Genomic DNA, 16,979 nt, shown 5'->3' on the forward strand with positions numbered 1-16,979 from the left:
ATTGAATGTTATCAAGTGATATTGTCATGATGGTCTGTATTATATAGAAAGGGCTCAAAAATGTTAGCTATTTTACTCATTTTACAGTGTTTATCATTTTTTTTAACAGCTAAAAATGGTGGGGATAAAAACATGTCTTGTATAATGTAGTCTATGAGTGTTCTAAAATGTCTATCTGGTCTCATATCATTTTCAGGCATGGGGACCCATATCATATGTCCCTGTGTAACATCAGCAGCACTGACCTGCTGTATGTAGTAGCATCTGCCTCGGGTAGAGGCTGTGCCTTACCCATCAACAGAGTAGGAAAGTTCCAGGTCAGATTGACTACCCATATGCCTTAGAAGAAAACTGAGAAGCACCATGATTTTTTTTAAAGTACTTATATCAGATAAATCAAGGCCTACCTGTATGACATTTTTACATCAACAGGTTACTAGCAGAGTAATAGAAGGTTGTAAACCTATTGGCCAATTGCCATGTGTGGGCACATAATTATGAAAATGGTATTACCTGTGCTGTTGTCCAGATCATAGTGTCACTCCATGGGTACCCAGGGGAGAAGTGCACCCCTGAGCAGTGTACCTGTGCGTTCATTGCCTTTCCCAGCAGTGGACCAGCACCATCCTATGCTCCTGCAAGGACTTCCGGTAGGCCCTGTGGGAAGTAAAGAGGAGAGCAAGGCGCATCCTCGCCCCTGGAGAACCTCTCGGCCGGGACATTTTGCAAAGCACTGTACATCTGAAACCCTTTCATTTGATTTTCTGTGTGCTTTTAGTGTAGGCAGCCAACATTCCAGGTCCTTGGATATCACCACACATTTTCAGTAATTAGCAGAGAGTAATTTGAAATATAGAAAATCACTATGTCCAGCTGGATGTCTTTCTGCATTCTACATTATAATGATGTCCTAGATGGCTAAAAAGTAACCTAATAACAACTTATTTACAGAGAGATGAAATACAGTGGCTGAAGTTTTTTTTTTCTTTTTCAGTCTTTTTCTTTTGTACCTTTTTTCTCATTCTTCTCAATTTTCTGTTTCTCTCTTATGCATAGAAAGTACAGTACAAATTAAGTATTAAACTGGTTGTTGTGTGTATGTGCATATTTTTAGGAGAGAGAAGGAGAGAAGGACTAGGGAAGAGAAGATCCCAGGAGCCGCTCAGGGGGAGGGCTGTCATACAGCTCCTGAACAGCTGGGCTGCATAGGATGCCCACGGCTCACTAAAGAGTCCCAGTGTCTAAAAGCCCTTTGAAAGACAGGGTCAAGGCTGCTGGGCAACTGGATCTGGTTGGGTCTGTACTGCATCCATCCTTTCTGGATCTGTCCCCAAGGAAAGGGTGCCATTGTAGTTGGGCAGAGCAGGATTCTGTCGGGTCATGAGAGGAATGTTGGCTACTTCTCCCCATCCTCTTGCCCTACAGTTTAGGGATGGAGATTCCCATGAGTCCTTGGCCTCCATTCAGCTATTCTTCTTCATCTATTTTCTAGGCAGGATTGCAGGGCTCCTTTTGTATCCAGTGCTTTGTGGTCACCTGGTGGGCCTCTGCTATCCTCATAGTATCCCCCTCTATCGCTATAATTCTTTACACCTCTGTCTTCTGAGTTGCCTGAAAGGCCTGTAGACCATTGACTGAGTCACGTTCAGCTTTGTTTCTGTATTCCCTGCTTATGACCTTCTAATTGCCCTTTAGAAATGTCAAGAAAGCTCTTCTTGTTCAAATATGCTGCCATTTGGAGAACAGGACCCTATTTGCACTTTCTACAGTGTTCTATCCTTCATGAACCTAGACTACCTCCTCCTGTAGCCACCTTACTCTCAGGCGGCCAAATTGTTTCCCCCCACTCCCAGTCTTTCCTCCCACAGAAATAAATACATCCTTCTCTTCATCATTTCAGTTTTCATCCCATGGATCATCTCTAGCCTTTTTGGGTGTGTACTGGATGATCCTCAGAAGGCATCAGGCCAGGCTGCAGGTCTGGATGAGCAAGGGAGCCATACACAGTGGTGTATGCATGTGTGCGTGTAAATGTTTGTCTTCAGGAAAATGAGAAGCAGCTCTTCTATTTGGTAGTCAGGTTCTTTAGATTGAAGAAAAGGTAAAGGACACAGGAAAGCAGCTTAGCTATCAGCCATGCTCTCTGTCTGCTTATAGCAATAACTATTCTCTCCCTTGAAAGAGTGCTGAGCCAACCTAGGGAAGGGAAGTTTTTGCTGTCTTTACCCCTCACTCCCATGGGACAGAGACTAGAGCTTAGAAGAGGAAGGAGAACAGTAATTGAGAAAGTTTCAGTTTCCTTGGACCATTGAGTACCACAGACCTTCACCAGAGCCAGGAGAGACACCAACCATCTATGTGAGTAATATCACAGTCCAAAAATCCACTTCATCTCTTTGACTTTTTTCTATGTCCTCTGAGGCTAGAAACATTTGCAGGTTGCTACGTGAGTCTTATTTTATGAGGACTTAGCTGTTCTTGTTCTGGATTCTACCTGAGCCTCTTTCCATGCTTCTCCCTTTCAGCTAATAGAAAGCTATAAAAATGGAGGCAGTCTGCTAATTCAGGGACCAGATCACTGTTCACTGCTTCACTACGCAGCCAAAACCGGCAACGGGGAGATTGTGAAATATATCCTGGACCATGGTGAGTAGGCACAAGAACTTACCAAAGACCACTCCTGCATGAAGTAGAGTCATCTTCTAAATTGGCATTCACCCAGGCTGTCTTCACAATGGGAGAAAGACTGCTAATCCCATTTTAACTGACTCTCCCAGTTTATTTGAAGCAGCCAGGCTTACAGATCACTGATAGTTGTGGGTCATCCTAACCAACCAATTAATAGAAGCCATCATCATATGGAGCCCCATATAGGCTATTATTGGATCATTAATTTTTAAAAAGTAAAGGACAAAATTAAATGCAGTCTGGCATAATGTGTTTTATTTTTCTAAAAACTTTTTTTTTGTAAATTAACTGATTGGGATCAGCTACCTAATCCATATTTGTAGTTGATCATTCTGAGGATTTATGACTCTGATTTTTTTAAAAAAATCTTTGTAGTTTCTCAGTTTCTTCTGTTGGAATCCCATTCATCTTTTTAAATCATGCTTTATTTTCCTTGAAACGCCTGGTACTCCTTTGTCCTCTGTGGCCAGCCATACTCACCTCCCAGAACATTTTCTAACTGGGATTTTGAGGAATAACTTGGTGTTAGATCCTCTGCTGGATTTGTCCTAGAGCACCTGTCTCTTAAGAGCCTGTTAGAAGCATTAATAAAGACAGTGAATGTCAAGTCTCTATTGTTATGTTAGTTTCTCATGTTTACAGTATTTCTAGAAATAAAGAACAGGAAAAAGGGGGAGTTGGGGGTGGGCAGGGTGTTGTGGGTGGGGTCTGCTTGGCTAGGCTAATTGAAAGGAGAAGATGTGGAAGCTCAATGTGTCTGAGGACCTAAGGTCCACTGAGATCCTGGAAGACTTTGAGAGCTGATAGTGAACATGTGGCCTACTTAATTGGCACCCAAATTCAGATTATAGATAGTAGCAGATTAGTGCTTTGGTTAGAGTTTGTTAATTGGTTTAATGTTTATGCTCAAGAGAAAAAGAAAAAAGACTCAAGATTCCCAGTCATTATCTAACTTCATTCACAGGAAAGAGTTCCAGAGGTCTCAGATATTTCCTGACCCATCAGAATCTCCAGTGGGTCAGGAGATGCCCAGGAGAAAGACTGGAGATAGTGAAGTAAATAGATCTCTTCTGATTGAACTTAAATCTTCCAGTGGGCAGTCCAAGAATCACTACATTTTTGGTAGATGGCATTTTTAAACTTTACTATTATAGTCAAGTAATGGAAATTCATTTGCAATTGATCTTTTTTGAAATGCGTTTTTATCAATCTGATACACATTACCAATTTTTAAAAAATCATCCATTTCATCATTTCTATTCACTTAAGAATAGGAATGTGAAAATTTTTTTAAAATTTTGAATGTGAAATCTTTTGGTAGTCAAATTCATCTGGTTCTGCAAGAGCTAAATGCTCATTTTTTAACATCTTTTATTGCTGATACAATGTGCATTTTGAAATTGAATACTATCTTCTCAGAACCATTCATCTCTTTTAAATTATAGAAGCCCCTTTAAATTATCCCGTTCTTGAAATCAGGAACAAGTAAATGAAAACCTTACCCTATCTCTACTCTGTAATCACTTTTAATGGGATCTCTGCTGATTGAAATAGTCTTTCCTTAGTACTGATGATAACTTTGGAATTACCCTGGCCTAACCAAAGTGGCAGTGCCTTTTCTAAAGGGCTTCCAGAAGCCATTTAGGATTGTTGACCAGACTATGGTATCATATTTAAAAATAAGCAACAAATTTGCAGTAGGTAAGTCTGATCAGTTTGAATCCATGTAAATAAATAAATAAATAAATAAATAAATGGAATCTTTATGCCATGCCAAAGATCCAGAGAACACACTCCTCCTAGTTCCTGAAGGCAGCAAATCTCTGGATCTCTTTTTATTTTTTACAATTTGGTCCATGCTGGCCCATGTCTTTCCTGCAGCTTCAGATATTATAAATCCAAAATATGTTGAAAGACCTGACAAAAGGTGCCTTTGCTTCCCGTGGATTCAGTGGGTCCCTTTCAAGGTTCATAAGTGACACTCGTGTGGCCCTCAGCTTGTACAAGGCTGGGGCATCCTTACTGCTGTAAGCTCCTCCCCCTCTGCTGTGCCTGCTTCTTCAGTGGGCATTTAGGGTCAGGAGTGTGGTTCAGGATCAAGAAAACACCTGCTGAACAAGAGTCGTGGGAGATGGTTGTCTTCCCTGACAGGAGGATCCACAGTGTATTTCTCTTCTAAGGCTCTTTCAAACTGGCTGAGGACCCCAGGAAGTGAGATGTGTGGTTTGTTCTGAAAAAGCCACAGGGGGCCTCTTCCTTTGGCCTTCTTCTCTCACACATACAGCGCGCAGCTTTCCTTTATGAGAAACTGGAATCTGGGCATTTAGAGGGTTGAAAAGAGAACCCAGGAGGAAGAGAGCTAACCATTCCAGAGACAGGGCAGAGGCTAAGGATGCTGAGATTCCCCATGGTGGTTCCCACTTTTCAGCTCCTTTCAGCCATCATTTTTGCGGGCTCCCTCCCCCTAGTTTACCCCTCCAAGAGACTTTTGTGTTGTTTTGTTCCACTACGCCCTATGCATTTGGCTCTTTTGTTTTTACTCTCCCCAGGCCTACCCCATGGCCTCCCACTGTTTTTCCTGATAGAAATCTCACTCATGCATTTCCTTTTTGATTTCAATGGCTTATTTTGTCTTCCCTCTTTTTCTGCCTTCAATCTTTCTTTTTTCTTTTTTTTCTTTTAACACCCCCCCCCTTTTCTGCCTCTGGTCCCAGAGAGAAAGGACCACTTTCCTGCTGGGCCGGGATGACAGTGCTGTTAGCATTCCCAGTGCCAGCTCTCCTCACATCTGTGCAGCCTTTGTCTCTGGGCAGAGGAGGATTTGGAATGGTCTGCTGGCAGTGTCAGGGAGACTAATGGGAAATGAGTCCTGAGAGAGGGAGGAAGGGAGAGAGGCTATGGGGAGGTGGAAGGAATAGCAAAGGGGATTTGGATGCATTGGTGTGGGAAGCAAATTCAAGAATGCGTGGTACAAAAGGCACGTCGAATATAACACAAATGCAATATGGATGATAGAGTCAGAGTTGCACCAGCAAGGAACAGCGTGGCCCAGGGAAGGGCCCAGGGACTGAGTCCTTGCAGTTAGGAGAGCTTGACCACTTACCACCATGCTTGCTTCTCATTTTGAAAGATTTTGAAGTTTTGCCTCCTTTCATGTTCTTGGGACTTGGCCTGCATACTGATGTATATGTCCCCTTACGAGATTGTTCTTTACTTTCCAGACGATTTCCCACACGGTCCAGTCCTTTAAATCCATGTTTCAATTATGAATAGTTCTCTGAGGAAAAACATGTGGTCTGGGATTTAGTATGATTTAAACATGACAATCATTCATTTTAAAAAATTAATTGTCCCAGACACTTTGGAGGAAAAAAAAAATCTACAGCACTCATTACACTAAAGTTTATTGAGCTAGATGCTAAATGTATTAGCACATTGAATTTCCATTTGACAGATGGTAAAAACAGAAGCATCATGAGGTTAGGTTATTAATCCAAACTCATGCATATGTCTTCTGGATTCCTTATTCTAGCAAAAGACATGAGATACAAATAACCAGAAGGCAGAGGAGCTGCATGTACTTGTTGTATAAATTGAAGAAAATCAGTCTTTAATTTTTTTCTCTTTTTTTTTCTTTTTTGTCCTTTTTAATTAGTGAGACCCAACTTTCCAAAAATCTTAGGAGCTATTTTGTTGTTGTTGTTGTTCTTGTTTTTGGTACCAGGGATTGAACCCAGAGATACTTAACCACTAAGCCATATCCCCAGCCAGCCCTTTTTCATTTTTTATTTTGAGACAGGGTCTTGCTAAGTTGCCGAGGCTGTCTTAGAACTTGCAATCCTCCTTTCTCAGCCTCCTGAGCCACTGGAATCACAGGCATGTGCTACCACACCTGGTTTAGGTGCTATTTTTTTTTAAATACATTTTATCCTTCAAGAAAATTCTTGTGACCTTTGTTTATTATGTTCCAGCTCTCTGACCAACCCCATCCAAATCTTGCAGCAAGGTGACTAAACAGCACAGGCTAGTTTAGAGCATGGTTCTAAACTGGTTATTTGTCAGTGCAGAACAAACCAAGAGGGATGGCACACCTTGTATTGAGATACACCTGGCAGCCACTCTTCTTGTGGCTTACTGTGCAGCCCCCTTCTTGCTAGCACAATGCAAACATAGGCCTTTGAAAGCAGGCTCACAAAATGATGAGAAAATGTACCTGTGCTATTAAAAGCAGCTCCCCACTGCCATCTGTAATGAGCTGACTGCCACCTTTCCCCTTTTTCATTGGTCATTTGCCTGCCAGTGCACAAAATGGTCTAGTGGGCTGGGGATGGAGCTCAATGGTAGAGTGCCTGCCTAGCATGCACAGGCCCTGGGGACTGGGTTTGATCCCCGCACTTAAAAAAAAAAAAAAATAAGTAAAAAAAAAGTTTCGGTATTGTGTTAATGGAAGGAGAAAGGACTTTGGGGTTAAATAAATTAGTCATTCCAAGTCATACCCCAACCCTTTAACTAGAGTTTCTTTAGATGTTAATTAAAAGCAAGTGTCTGTTTCAGTGTCTATATCTCTTCTCTGGCCACAGGCATGCCAGAAGCACAAACTGGAAAATCAGCATTGGAATAACTGAGTTGGCTGCACTTTTAATGATTCTGTTTTTATCCTGTTCAGATATGGTGAGGCACAATGTCCCTTCTTTTCCTTGTCCCCACCCTTAGATTGTCAAACCCTTGTTGTTAATGAATTAAAATATTTCATGTTCCCTCCCATGCATAGAAGCTTGGACCCTGGGGGTCACTGGACCCATGGTGGATGCAGCTCTGATTGACAGGAAGTGCTGCCTAAAGGAGGAAGTGCTGCATAAAGAGGCCTCTGTTGCCTCAGTTGGGTACAATTAGCAGTCATGATGGGGGCCTAGCTACTGGTGAGGCCAGGCTGTTTGTGTTCCTGGAGTTCCTTCCACAGTGATAGGATTCAAAGATTTGCTGAAGGTATCTGGAGCTCCTCAGAAGGAGGATGCCTTGTCTGCCACTGAAAAGGCGTGGAGTGCTTGGTTCTCTGGCCTAGAGCTTGAGTGGCTTCAAATGCCAGTGGGAGTGAAGTGGTCCTCTGTGTCATCTTCCTACACTGATGACCCATTTGATTGATGTGATCAGCTGTATCTGACAGGGAACAGGACAGTTATCACTATCTAGACTCGAATAAGTGGTGCTTATGGTGGGCTGGACACTGTTATGTGCATGTTATGCATAATGACTCAGGAAACCTCCCAACAACCTTTGAGATTAATATTAATTCAGCTTTGCATGTGTGACCACCAAGGCATTACGAACTTGTCCAACATCTAGCATGTGTTGGAACTGAGAGTTTAAACCAAGAGGGGCAGTGCCAGGAGCCTCGGTCCTAGTCTCTGCCTAGTCTGCTTTGGATGTGTGTAGGAGGTGGAGGGAGAAGGATTATCATTCTTATTTCATCAGAATCACAGAAGTAAGGAACAGAAGTACACCACAGTGAATCCCACCATTTGTACATCCATAAGAATGTGATTCCAATTAGAATAAAATATAATCCATGCTGTGTAATTATATCAAAATGGATTCTACTGTCATCTCTCATGAAAGGAACCACTAAAAAAAGAATATTCTCAAACGTTAAAAAAAGATGATTGAGTTAGATGTTTGTTGACTCATTCATATCAGGTACATGGTGGATACAAAAATAATAAAAGCATTTTGATCCTCAAGAGATTTAGAATAATTTAAGAGAGAAGGCATAACATTTGACAAGGAAATTTGAGTTACAGGGTAGAACCAAGGAAGCCTCATGGGAGTTCTGAGATCACAGATCCTCTCTTCAGAGGAACTTGTCCAGACAAGGCTTTGAGAAATGTGTGGGGTTTGGGTATGAAATTAGAAAAAAAAAGGCTGTTGTGGGTAGGGAGAGTCAGGGATCAAGCTCCCAGATCTAGAAACAGATCTAGAAACAATCAGTTGTGCCCTTATGAGTTCAGCTGACGTGAATAAATGAAACTTAAAGAACCAATGAAGGAAGGGTTGTTCCCAGTGTAAGGCTGTAAACTTCATCACGTACTTGGGAATGAACAGTAGATGATAGATGGAAACTTGGAAATCCAGGTGATAAAAGACCATCTTATTTTTAAATAACACTTTCTTCATGCAGTTCCATTCCAGGCAGAGACCTGTTAGGAAGTCTACTTGTCAACTAGAACCAAAAGTAAAAAGAGGAGGGAGTAAGGGAAGGAGGGAGGGAGAAACCAGGAGGAGGCTGGGATGTGGCTCAGCAGTAGAGTGCTTACCTAGCTAGCATGCCCGAGGCTCTGTGTAGCATCCCCAGTGTTCCTTAACAAAACAGATTCACCTCGCTCCAGTGAAGAGTAGATGTGAAAGCCATGAGGTCAAGATGATGTAGCTCCGGGATGAACAGAACTTAGAAATTCAATGGTATCACAGTCATTTCTTTGGCAAATTCATGGTTAGAAACTTAGAATGTCTTCCCCCCAAATTTCTTACATTATGCAAAGTAAGTTAATTTGCAATAATAATGATCTCCACCAATACAAAGACAAATCCCAAGGATTGTAACATTCCCAGTACCTAAAACTGCATTTGGTACTTCCTGCCATGTTGATTCATTCATTCAGCCAAATATTTAAGCATCAGCGTGGCACCAGACTCTATGTTGGGTATTAAGAAGGACACAGTGATGGGGAAAACACTGGCTAAATCTTCCACAAATTTACCGGAGTCTAGATTGAGAGGCAAATCAGTAGGTAGTTTGAAAATACTTACTCAAGTCTCGTGCTTAGTAAAGTAATGCCATATCCCCATTGACCTTGGATGGTCCCAAGTTAGATGATAAGTCGTACTTCCCAGCTCAAGTATGAGCCACAGGGTCAGCATGTGAAAAGAGAGGTCACATAGGCAGGGTGTTTGATGCAATATGTGCAGTGGAGTCCTAGGGGACTTTGTGTAGGAAAGGGGGCTCCAGGCTGAAGGATAAGGGATTGATTGGGAGATCAGTGATCAAGAGGTAGAAGAATTCTTTTTTTGTTTGTTTGTTTTCTTTTTGTCTTATTCTTCCTATCACTAAATGACTCCTTTAAAATTCACCTTTCTATGGCATTTTAATTCTGTGATTATAGTTTCTCTGTTAATGTTTAGTTTGCAGCTTATTTTTGATGGGCGTCTTGCTTTCTTCTTGTCTAGGACCTTCTGAACTATTGGACATGGCAGACAGTGAAACGTGAGTGTTGCCTTTCATTGCATAGTCTAGATTATTTTCTTCAGAACATTTCTAGGAGAAGACTAAAATCTATAAGGCCTATGAGGTCATTTTAATTTCATTGATTAAAAATCCACTATCAAGTGTATTTATAACTGTGCAGGCAGGGCTAATCTGAATAAAAAATTTTATGATAAAAATTGATGATATGTCACCATGACTACATGCACAGACAATGCTAGTCATCAATGAGAGCTTCCTAGAAACAAGATATTTTCACATGGGAGCATCTGGAACTGCTGAGAATCGTCAATAGATACATTTACCTCTCTCTATATAAACCTGGTAGAATAAAGATGAGTGGGATTGGAGAGAATTAGTTGATGAGCAGCTAAATAGGTAGAGAGCAAAAGTGGGGTTGACTAGAATGGAGGGCCAGGGGGCGGGGTTTCAGCTGGGAGTTACTAGAAGCCACCATTGCTCTGTAGAGCTGGTACACAGCATGTCCCTGTGGCACTGTTGTGAGTTCTGCTGCCACTAGCCCCAGTTTGCCTTTTCTATGGGTTGCATTTGATTTTTTTTTTTTTTAATGAAACTCTATGGCATTAAGCATCTTTTTACTTTGGAACTCAGAATGGGAATCTATTCCTCCCTAGACTGCCTTTCACAGATGGAAACAAGTCGATCACTATGCCCTCCCAGAGGCTGGTCTTAGGCCTGCTTCCTGCTTGGAGATCTTGGGCCCCTGAAAGTCTCACTGAGCCTCCCACATACCCTCTGAGGCTGCCCCTCCTTCTGCCCGCCACTCACACAGAACCCAAAGTGGCCTGAGCAGAGCGGAGGCCAATCTGGTTCTTTCAAGTCGAGTTTTCTGGAGATCTTCTTTTGAAGGCCAAGTAGAGTCAATCAAGTATTCTGAGATGCCACAGAAAAGTGGTGGCCTTTCATGCTGCTCCCTGCGCACTCCACCCAGTACCTTTCATGCTCTGCCCAAACAGAGACACAGAGGGAATTATTTTGGTGTGCAGACAAATCTATGCAATTATTCTTTTTATTTTATTTTTTATTATTAGTTGTTCAAAATATTACAAAGCTCTTGACATATCATATTTCATACATTTGATTCAAGCAGATTATGAACTCCCATTTTTACCCCATATACATATTGCAGATTCACATCGGTTCCACATCCACTTTTTTACATACTGCCATACTAGTGTCTGTTGTATTCTGCTGCCCTTCCTATCCTCTACTATCCCCCCTCCCCTCCCCTCCTCTCTCCTCCCATCTTCTCTCTCTACCCCACCTACTGTAATTCATTTCTTTCTCTTGTTTTTTTTCCCTTTCCCCTCACTTCCTCTTATATGTAATTTTGTATAACAAAAGAGGGTCTCCTTCCTTTACCATGCAATTTCCCTTCTCTCTCTCTTTCCCTCCCCGCTCTCAACCCCGTTTAATGGTGATCTTCTTCTCATGCTCTTCCTCCCTATTCTGTTCTTAGTTGCTCTCCTTAGATCAAAGATGACATTTGGCATTTGTTTTTTAGGGATTGGCTAGCTTCACTTAGCATAATCTGCTCTAGTGCCATCCATTTCCATGCAAATTCCATGATTTTGTCATTTTTTAGTGCAGAGTAATACTCCATTGTGTATAAATGCCACATTTTTTTTTTATCCATTCATCTATTGAAGGGCATCTAGGTTGGTTCCACAGTCTAGCTATTGTGAATTGTGCTGCTATGAACTATTTGATAACGCCATCAAGCATATGCTAAGTCAAGCAGTATAGAAAATTTTAAAAAACTAACAAACAAAAAATCACTAAGCCTAGTTAACCAATAATGTTTAGAAAAGAGGCTGGGGCTAGATATGATATGATGGTCAATCAACGAGAAAGTCAAGTTTTAGACACCCCCTCCATCACCTTCCCAGGAACTTCCCACAGTCCTGATCTCAGCTGCCCTCAGGGGAAAAGGCTGAGGAGCACAGGACAGCAGCAGCATGGTAGGGGGTAGGATAATTCCCTTCACCATTCTGTCCCCACTCCACCCCCAAGCCTGTCCCCAACGCCTTTATGAGTGCTTTCCATTTCATCTTTGATTTAGGGGTGAGACTGCACTGCATAAGGCTGCCTGCCAGCGGAACCGGGCTGTGTGCCAGCTTCTGGTGGATGCAGGAGCATCTCTGAGAAAGACGGACTCCAAGGTAACTGGATGAGCGAGTGCAAACATCCTCCCTCCCTTGGGATCATGGCCACTGTCGCCTTCGCTGGAGCCCCTAGCACAGGCATCCTTTCTGTGCTTATGGAAGTGCCTGGGGCTTTGGAAAAAGGAGGAAAAAATAGAGTGTTTCCTTTAGAGAAAGTGCATTTTAAATGCATAAGCACAAAGGGCGGGTGTTGCTGGCCTGTGGCACTTTATAAACCTCTCAACGTGCTGGCCTTGGGACCTGGGGGTTGTTAGTTGAACTCCAGCAGGCAAATTGTGGGGAGGAGAGATCCAAAGCCCCAGGAAAGGGGTCAGGACTATGTTCAAAAACCTGGGCCTGGATAATGAGAAGTTCCTTGGGGATTTCTCTTTCAGTACTGAATCCGATGCCATTTAAAATCTGTTCTTTATGTGGCTCCTTACATGGATGCCAAAGTGATTACCTGTTGGCTCTTTGGAGCTTGGTTCCCAGCTTTGAGATGGTTACAGTCTTAAATCTGCTGTATTTCTGAGGCTCTCTATTTTTCTTTCATTTTTGAAAATTTCTTTCCATTTGTGGCTTTATAGTATTCCCTAAAAGTTAATCTAGAAATTAGATAGTTTCTGTTGGTACAGAAACTGAAACTTAAAGGAAGTTGAGTGTGCCCTTGGACTTCCTCTTTGAACATTCAAAGAGTTGTTGTTTTAGCAGATTGGCTTTTTTCATTTGGCGACAGAATACCCTACTTTCCCAGAAGGATGACGTGACAACAAAGTTGGTTTTCATGCTTAGTTTGTATAATCTGTTTTGTTGCCTCACCCTGAGGCAGTGTAGCTTGAAATGTGATGGATTTCTTTGCAGCCAAAATTATATAAATCTGGATTTAGAGTGTATGGGTATCTTGAAGGTAGTGAGAACACCAAAGAGAAAGGGTGGAGAGATGAAGTAAAGGTGCAATTGAAGTTTAATAGAGTTGAACTTGGACTGAGCCTGGGGGGTGGTGTATCTACAGAAGATCAACCCTATAAAGAATCCTGATAAGCTCTGAGAGTTTTAAAGTACCCTGGGTAGACTCCAAGGAATGGCCAACCACTTACCCTAGAGTTGCAGAGAAGAATTTTAATGTATAGATGAGGCTTTCATTAAGCAAGCACTGAGTAATTTGGATTTTGAATAACTAACTGTAGCCATGACACATATTTAACTTAGAAGTTTAATCAATGATTTCAGCTCCACTAGACTATAAGTAAAGAGACTGCATATGTGCAGTTTTTGCCCTAGAAATGGCTCAGACTTCAGCAGGCATTGTGAAATAACAGTCTCCTGAGTAGACCTCTTTCCTTTCTGAGCTGGTTGGGTTGTTAGGAATCCTGCAGTTCCCTGGCAACACACCAGCATTCTTGCCCTCTTGCTGCATCAATTCTGCTTTAAGCATTTCAAATACACTTGAGCTGTGTCCCGGTTTCTAGCTGGTCAGTTACTCATCTGGCTAGCCAATTCAGTATGTTATTTCAAATGGCAGATAATTGCTCAATAGGATACTCTCTCCAGATGACCTTTGTATCAGAGGCTTTGATGGTTAACCTACCTGAGGAGCACGCACATTGTAGGCAGGATTAGACCAGTCCCTGTTGGGTGGGGTTGGCCTAGAGCCACTCAGAACACGCAGGTTAGCTGCCCATCTATCACACAAGTAAGGCTAGTTTCTACTTAATTATTAAAAAAGAAAAGATAGGAGACACATGAAATAAAGGACAAACTGGGACTCAGGAGACTTGGCCTGTGAGCAGGTAGCCCTTTTTATTTTTCTATTTTCTTCATCAGTTAAGTGGACTCAAGGTTCTCTGGGATTTCTTCTAATTTTGTGTCTTGTATATGTGTGCTTTTTAAAAATGCAAATAACTTCATTATTTTTATGACTATAAATATAGAACATTCTCACACAGAAAACTAATACTATAGAAAACACACACACACACACACACACACACACACACACACCCCAAAAGCAAAAATCACTAAGGATCCCACAACCTAGACCCGAATCCAATAAAACTTTTAGTGATCTCTCTTTATATGTCTGTCTATTTTTCCTCCATTTCTTTTAAATTGGGTGAAGTGATACTATATATGCCATATTGTATAACATGAGTTTTCACTCCACATTATTTATGTTCTAGGGTAAGTAATACAGCTCTGCTTCATTCCTTTTAAGGATCTTTAATTTAGGCATTCTGTAACTTAATGCTAGAACATAGTTCTAGAACACTGAACATGATAATTACAACTTGATCTTCTCCTAGAATTATTTTGGAAGAAGCAATGTCTCAGGAATTTCTCTTATTAGAGAAAAGTTCCTTAAAAATCAATTTGGAGTCCCACTAAATGGAACAGGAATTACTATGGGAACCTTAAGCTAGTGGTTAAATGCTAAATTCTAAAGTTTTAGAATGATTCCTGAGCCATCATTGCTGTTCTTAAATCCTCTACTTACATACCTTTGTATGCTACTTGGAGCAGGTTGAGTGAGGCCTGCGGTACTCACTGGGGTACCTGAGATGAAGACAAAGATGAAACTCTTTACTGATTATTATTCTTATTATTATTGGTACAAAAAAATGCAAACATAAATACAAATGCTTGGTGTATATATACAGATATACAAAAAGCATTATAGTAGGCTATAAGAAATTATGTAATAATTTAAAATATTTTGAAGATGTAATGACATAAAATCATGATGTATTATTAAGTGAAAAAAGTTATATAACAGCATATAGGTAAAGTGTGGTTTTATTTTTATAAAGAAAATTATGCATAGAGGTATAGAAAATGATAAAAATAACTTATGGAAGATGGAAACTGGTTTTCCTATTTTAGTGCAATGATTGGTGATTTTTATTTTATTATTTATGCTTTTTTTTTTTTACTTTTCCAAGATTCCCTTAATCAATATCCATCATTTTACATTCAGAAATCAATTCATTTTGAAGCAATTCAGGTAGTTAATTATAAATTGGGCAGAACTTAACTGAAGACTGAAACCAGCAAAGAAAACCTTTCAGATTACTTGTGAGTAGCCCTTCCTCTCAGCTTCAGCATGTCAGTTCCTAGAGTTTAATAGAATCTAAACTAGAAATAAGAGTGCTCACTTCCTGTTTTTTAATGCTGCTTTCTAAAAAGGGTCTGTGTCCCTACAGTCACTGGGCCACTCTCTCTGTTTCTCTCTCTGTAAAACTCTGCAGACTTCTGTTTTCCGAGGTTTAACCTCTCAAAAGTGATAAACTCTTTAACTTGCCAATCTCACATGTTGGATATAATGCTCATGAGAAGATAATAGATTTGAAAGTGTCTTGTAAACTGGAACAGGGCAAACATGGGAAGATCCTTATTAGTGAGTAACCCCCTCCCACCCCGGGTGGAGGGGGAGCTCTGTTTCTCTGATAACATATGCATTTTGTCTCACTCCAAGTGTTTGTGTCTCTCTCCTTCTCGCTGCTACCTCTAGGGTAAGACGCCTCAAGACAGAGCACAGCAGGCTGGGGACCCAGAGTTGGCTGCTTACCTCGAAAGCCGCCAAAACTATAAGATCCTTGGCCATGAGGACCTGGAAACTGCTGTTTGACCCTGGTAGATGGGCCAAGAGGATGAGTGAGCAAATCACCTGTGCCCTGCTGGCAGCTGGGCAGCTCCCCTGGAAGAAGCTGATGGAATCCATGTATCTGTCTGTCTCCTGCAAGAATCTATCTGAGACCATGCCACCAGTTTTTAAGGGCTACCAAGATGTACAACAGAACGTGATAGCCCAGGGAGAAGGAGGCAGGCTACCTGGAGATTTGTGGAATGCAAGTTCCACAAAATTTGATCCTTATTGCTTCCAGCAAGTAGCATGAACTTCTGTGTTCACCTGTATAATTTATTTTACAGATTCAAAGGATGTTTGTATAAAAGGCACTGCTCCCTCCTCCCCCATGCATTTCCATCTTTTCCCCGTCCCACACAATTCTACTGTAATTACCATCAACTTAAAAAAATATGATATCTCTTCTCTTTCCTTCCATGCAGTCTTTGAAGACCACAAGATTGTCTGAAGGTCTTTTAAAACCCCTCTGGCTGTTCTGCAGAAATATTACTATAAAACCACTTCCATTTCCAAGACTAAAGATACCGAGACTACTTAGTGACTCTTTGCATGCCCTCCCCTTCCCCCTCCTGTTTCATCCTATAGGAGCTGGAAAGTGCCACATGGATAACGTCAACTTGTGGGCTAATCTCTGAGGCCTGGTGAGGTGGCATGGGAGCTGTCTGTGCTCAGAGGTACCTCAGAGAGGTCACCCAGGGGTCGGCCCAGGCAGCTGGGCTGTTTGCCGATAGCCGTGCAGGACGGGTTCAGCTTGGGCTGTTTGTACAGCTCCGTACTGCCTATGTGTAGCCATCTTTGCCTTTTGCTGCAATAGAGATGAGCAAAGGATTAAACAAAGGCCCATAGCTAGTTTGCAGAACCACTCAATTTCAAGTGCTGTTTAAATTGCAGGGCAGAAAACCATGTGGGAACTGTGGTTACAGGAAATGGAGCACTCTAACAACGTTTAGTTCTAGTCTTTCTTGAGTGATAATAGAAAGCAACCTAATGGACTTGGGGTGGGGGGACAGCGAAAGCAGAAGTAGCAACATATGTCACGATAACACACTGGAGCAAGAAAACAGTCATAGGAATGTTGCACAGAAGCTAATAACATAGACTCTAGGATCCAGCGGTAAGAGGGGGTCCATTTAAGGTTTTCCTTCTAGGGTTCATTTTCATGATTTCCAGGAAGTCTTGACCCAAGGACAAAGCCTTGTTTAAGGAATCCCACCCACTGCCAGAT

General features: G+C 41.6%; 1 protein-coding gene across 2 annotated transcripts in view; it reads left to right on the plus strand.

Annotated features, from left to right (window-relative positions):
• Dgki (diacylglycerol kinase iota) overlaps window positions 1-15,736 on the plus strand; it is a 414,620-nt gene extending 398,884 nt beyond the window's left edge. For both annotated transcript variants that reach the window (XM_026398565.1, XM_026398566.1), the window contains 4 exons: window positions 2,526-2,646; window positions 9,910-9,946; window positions 12,030-12,129; window positions 15,620-15,736. In XM_026398565.1, the coding sequence (XP_026254350.1) occupies window positions 2,526-2,646; window positions 9,910-9,946; window positions 12,030-12,129; window positions 15,620-15,736 (375 nt within the window). The remainder of the gene's footprint in view (window positions 1-2,525; window positions 2,647-9,909; window positions 9,947-12,029; window positions 12,130-15,619) is intronic.
• Window positions 15,737-16,979: the final 1,243 nt, after the last annotated feature.

Source organism: Urocitellus parryii, chromosome 3 (genome assembly GCF_045843805.1).
Source record: "Urocitellus parryii isolate mUroPar1 chromosome 3, mUroPar1.hap1, whole genome shotgun sequence".
NCBI classification, from domain to species: domain Eukaryota; kingdom Metazoa; phylum Chordata; class Mammalia; order Rodentia; family Sciuridae; genus Urocitellus; species Urocitellus parryii.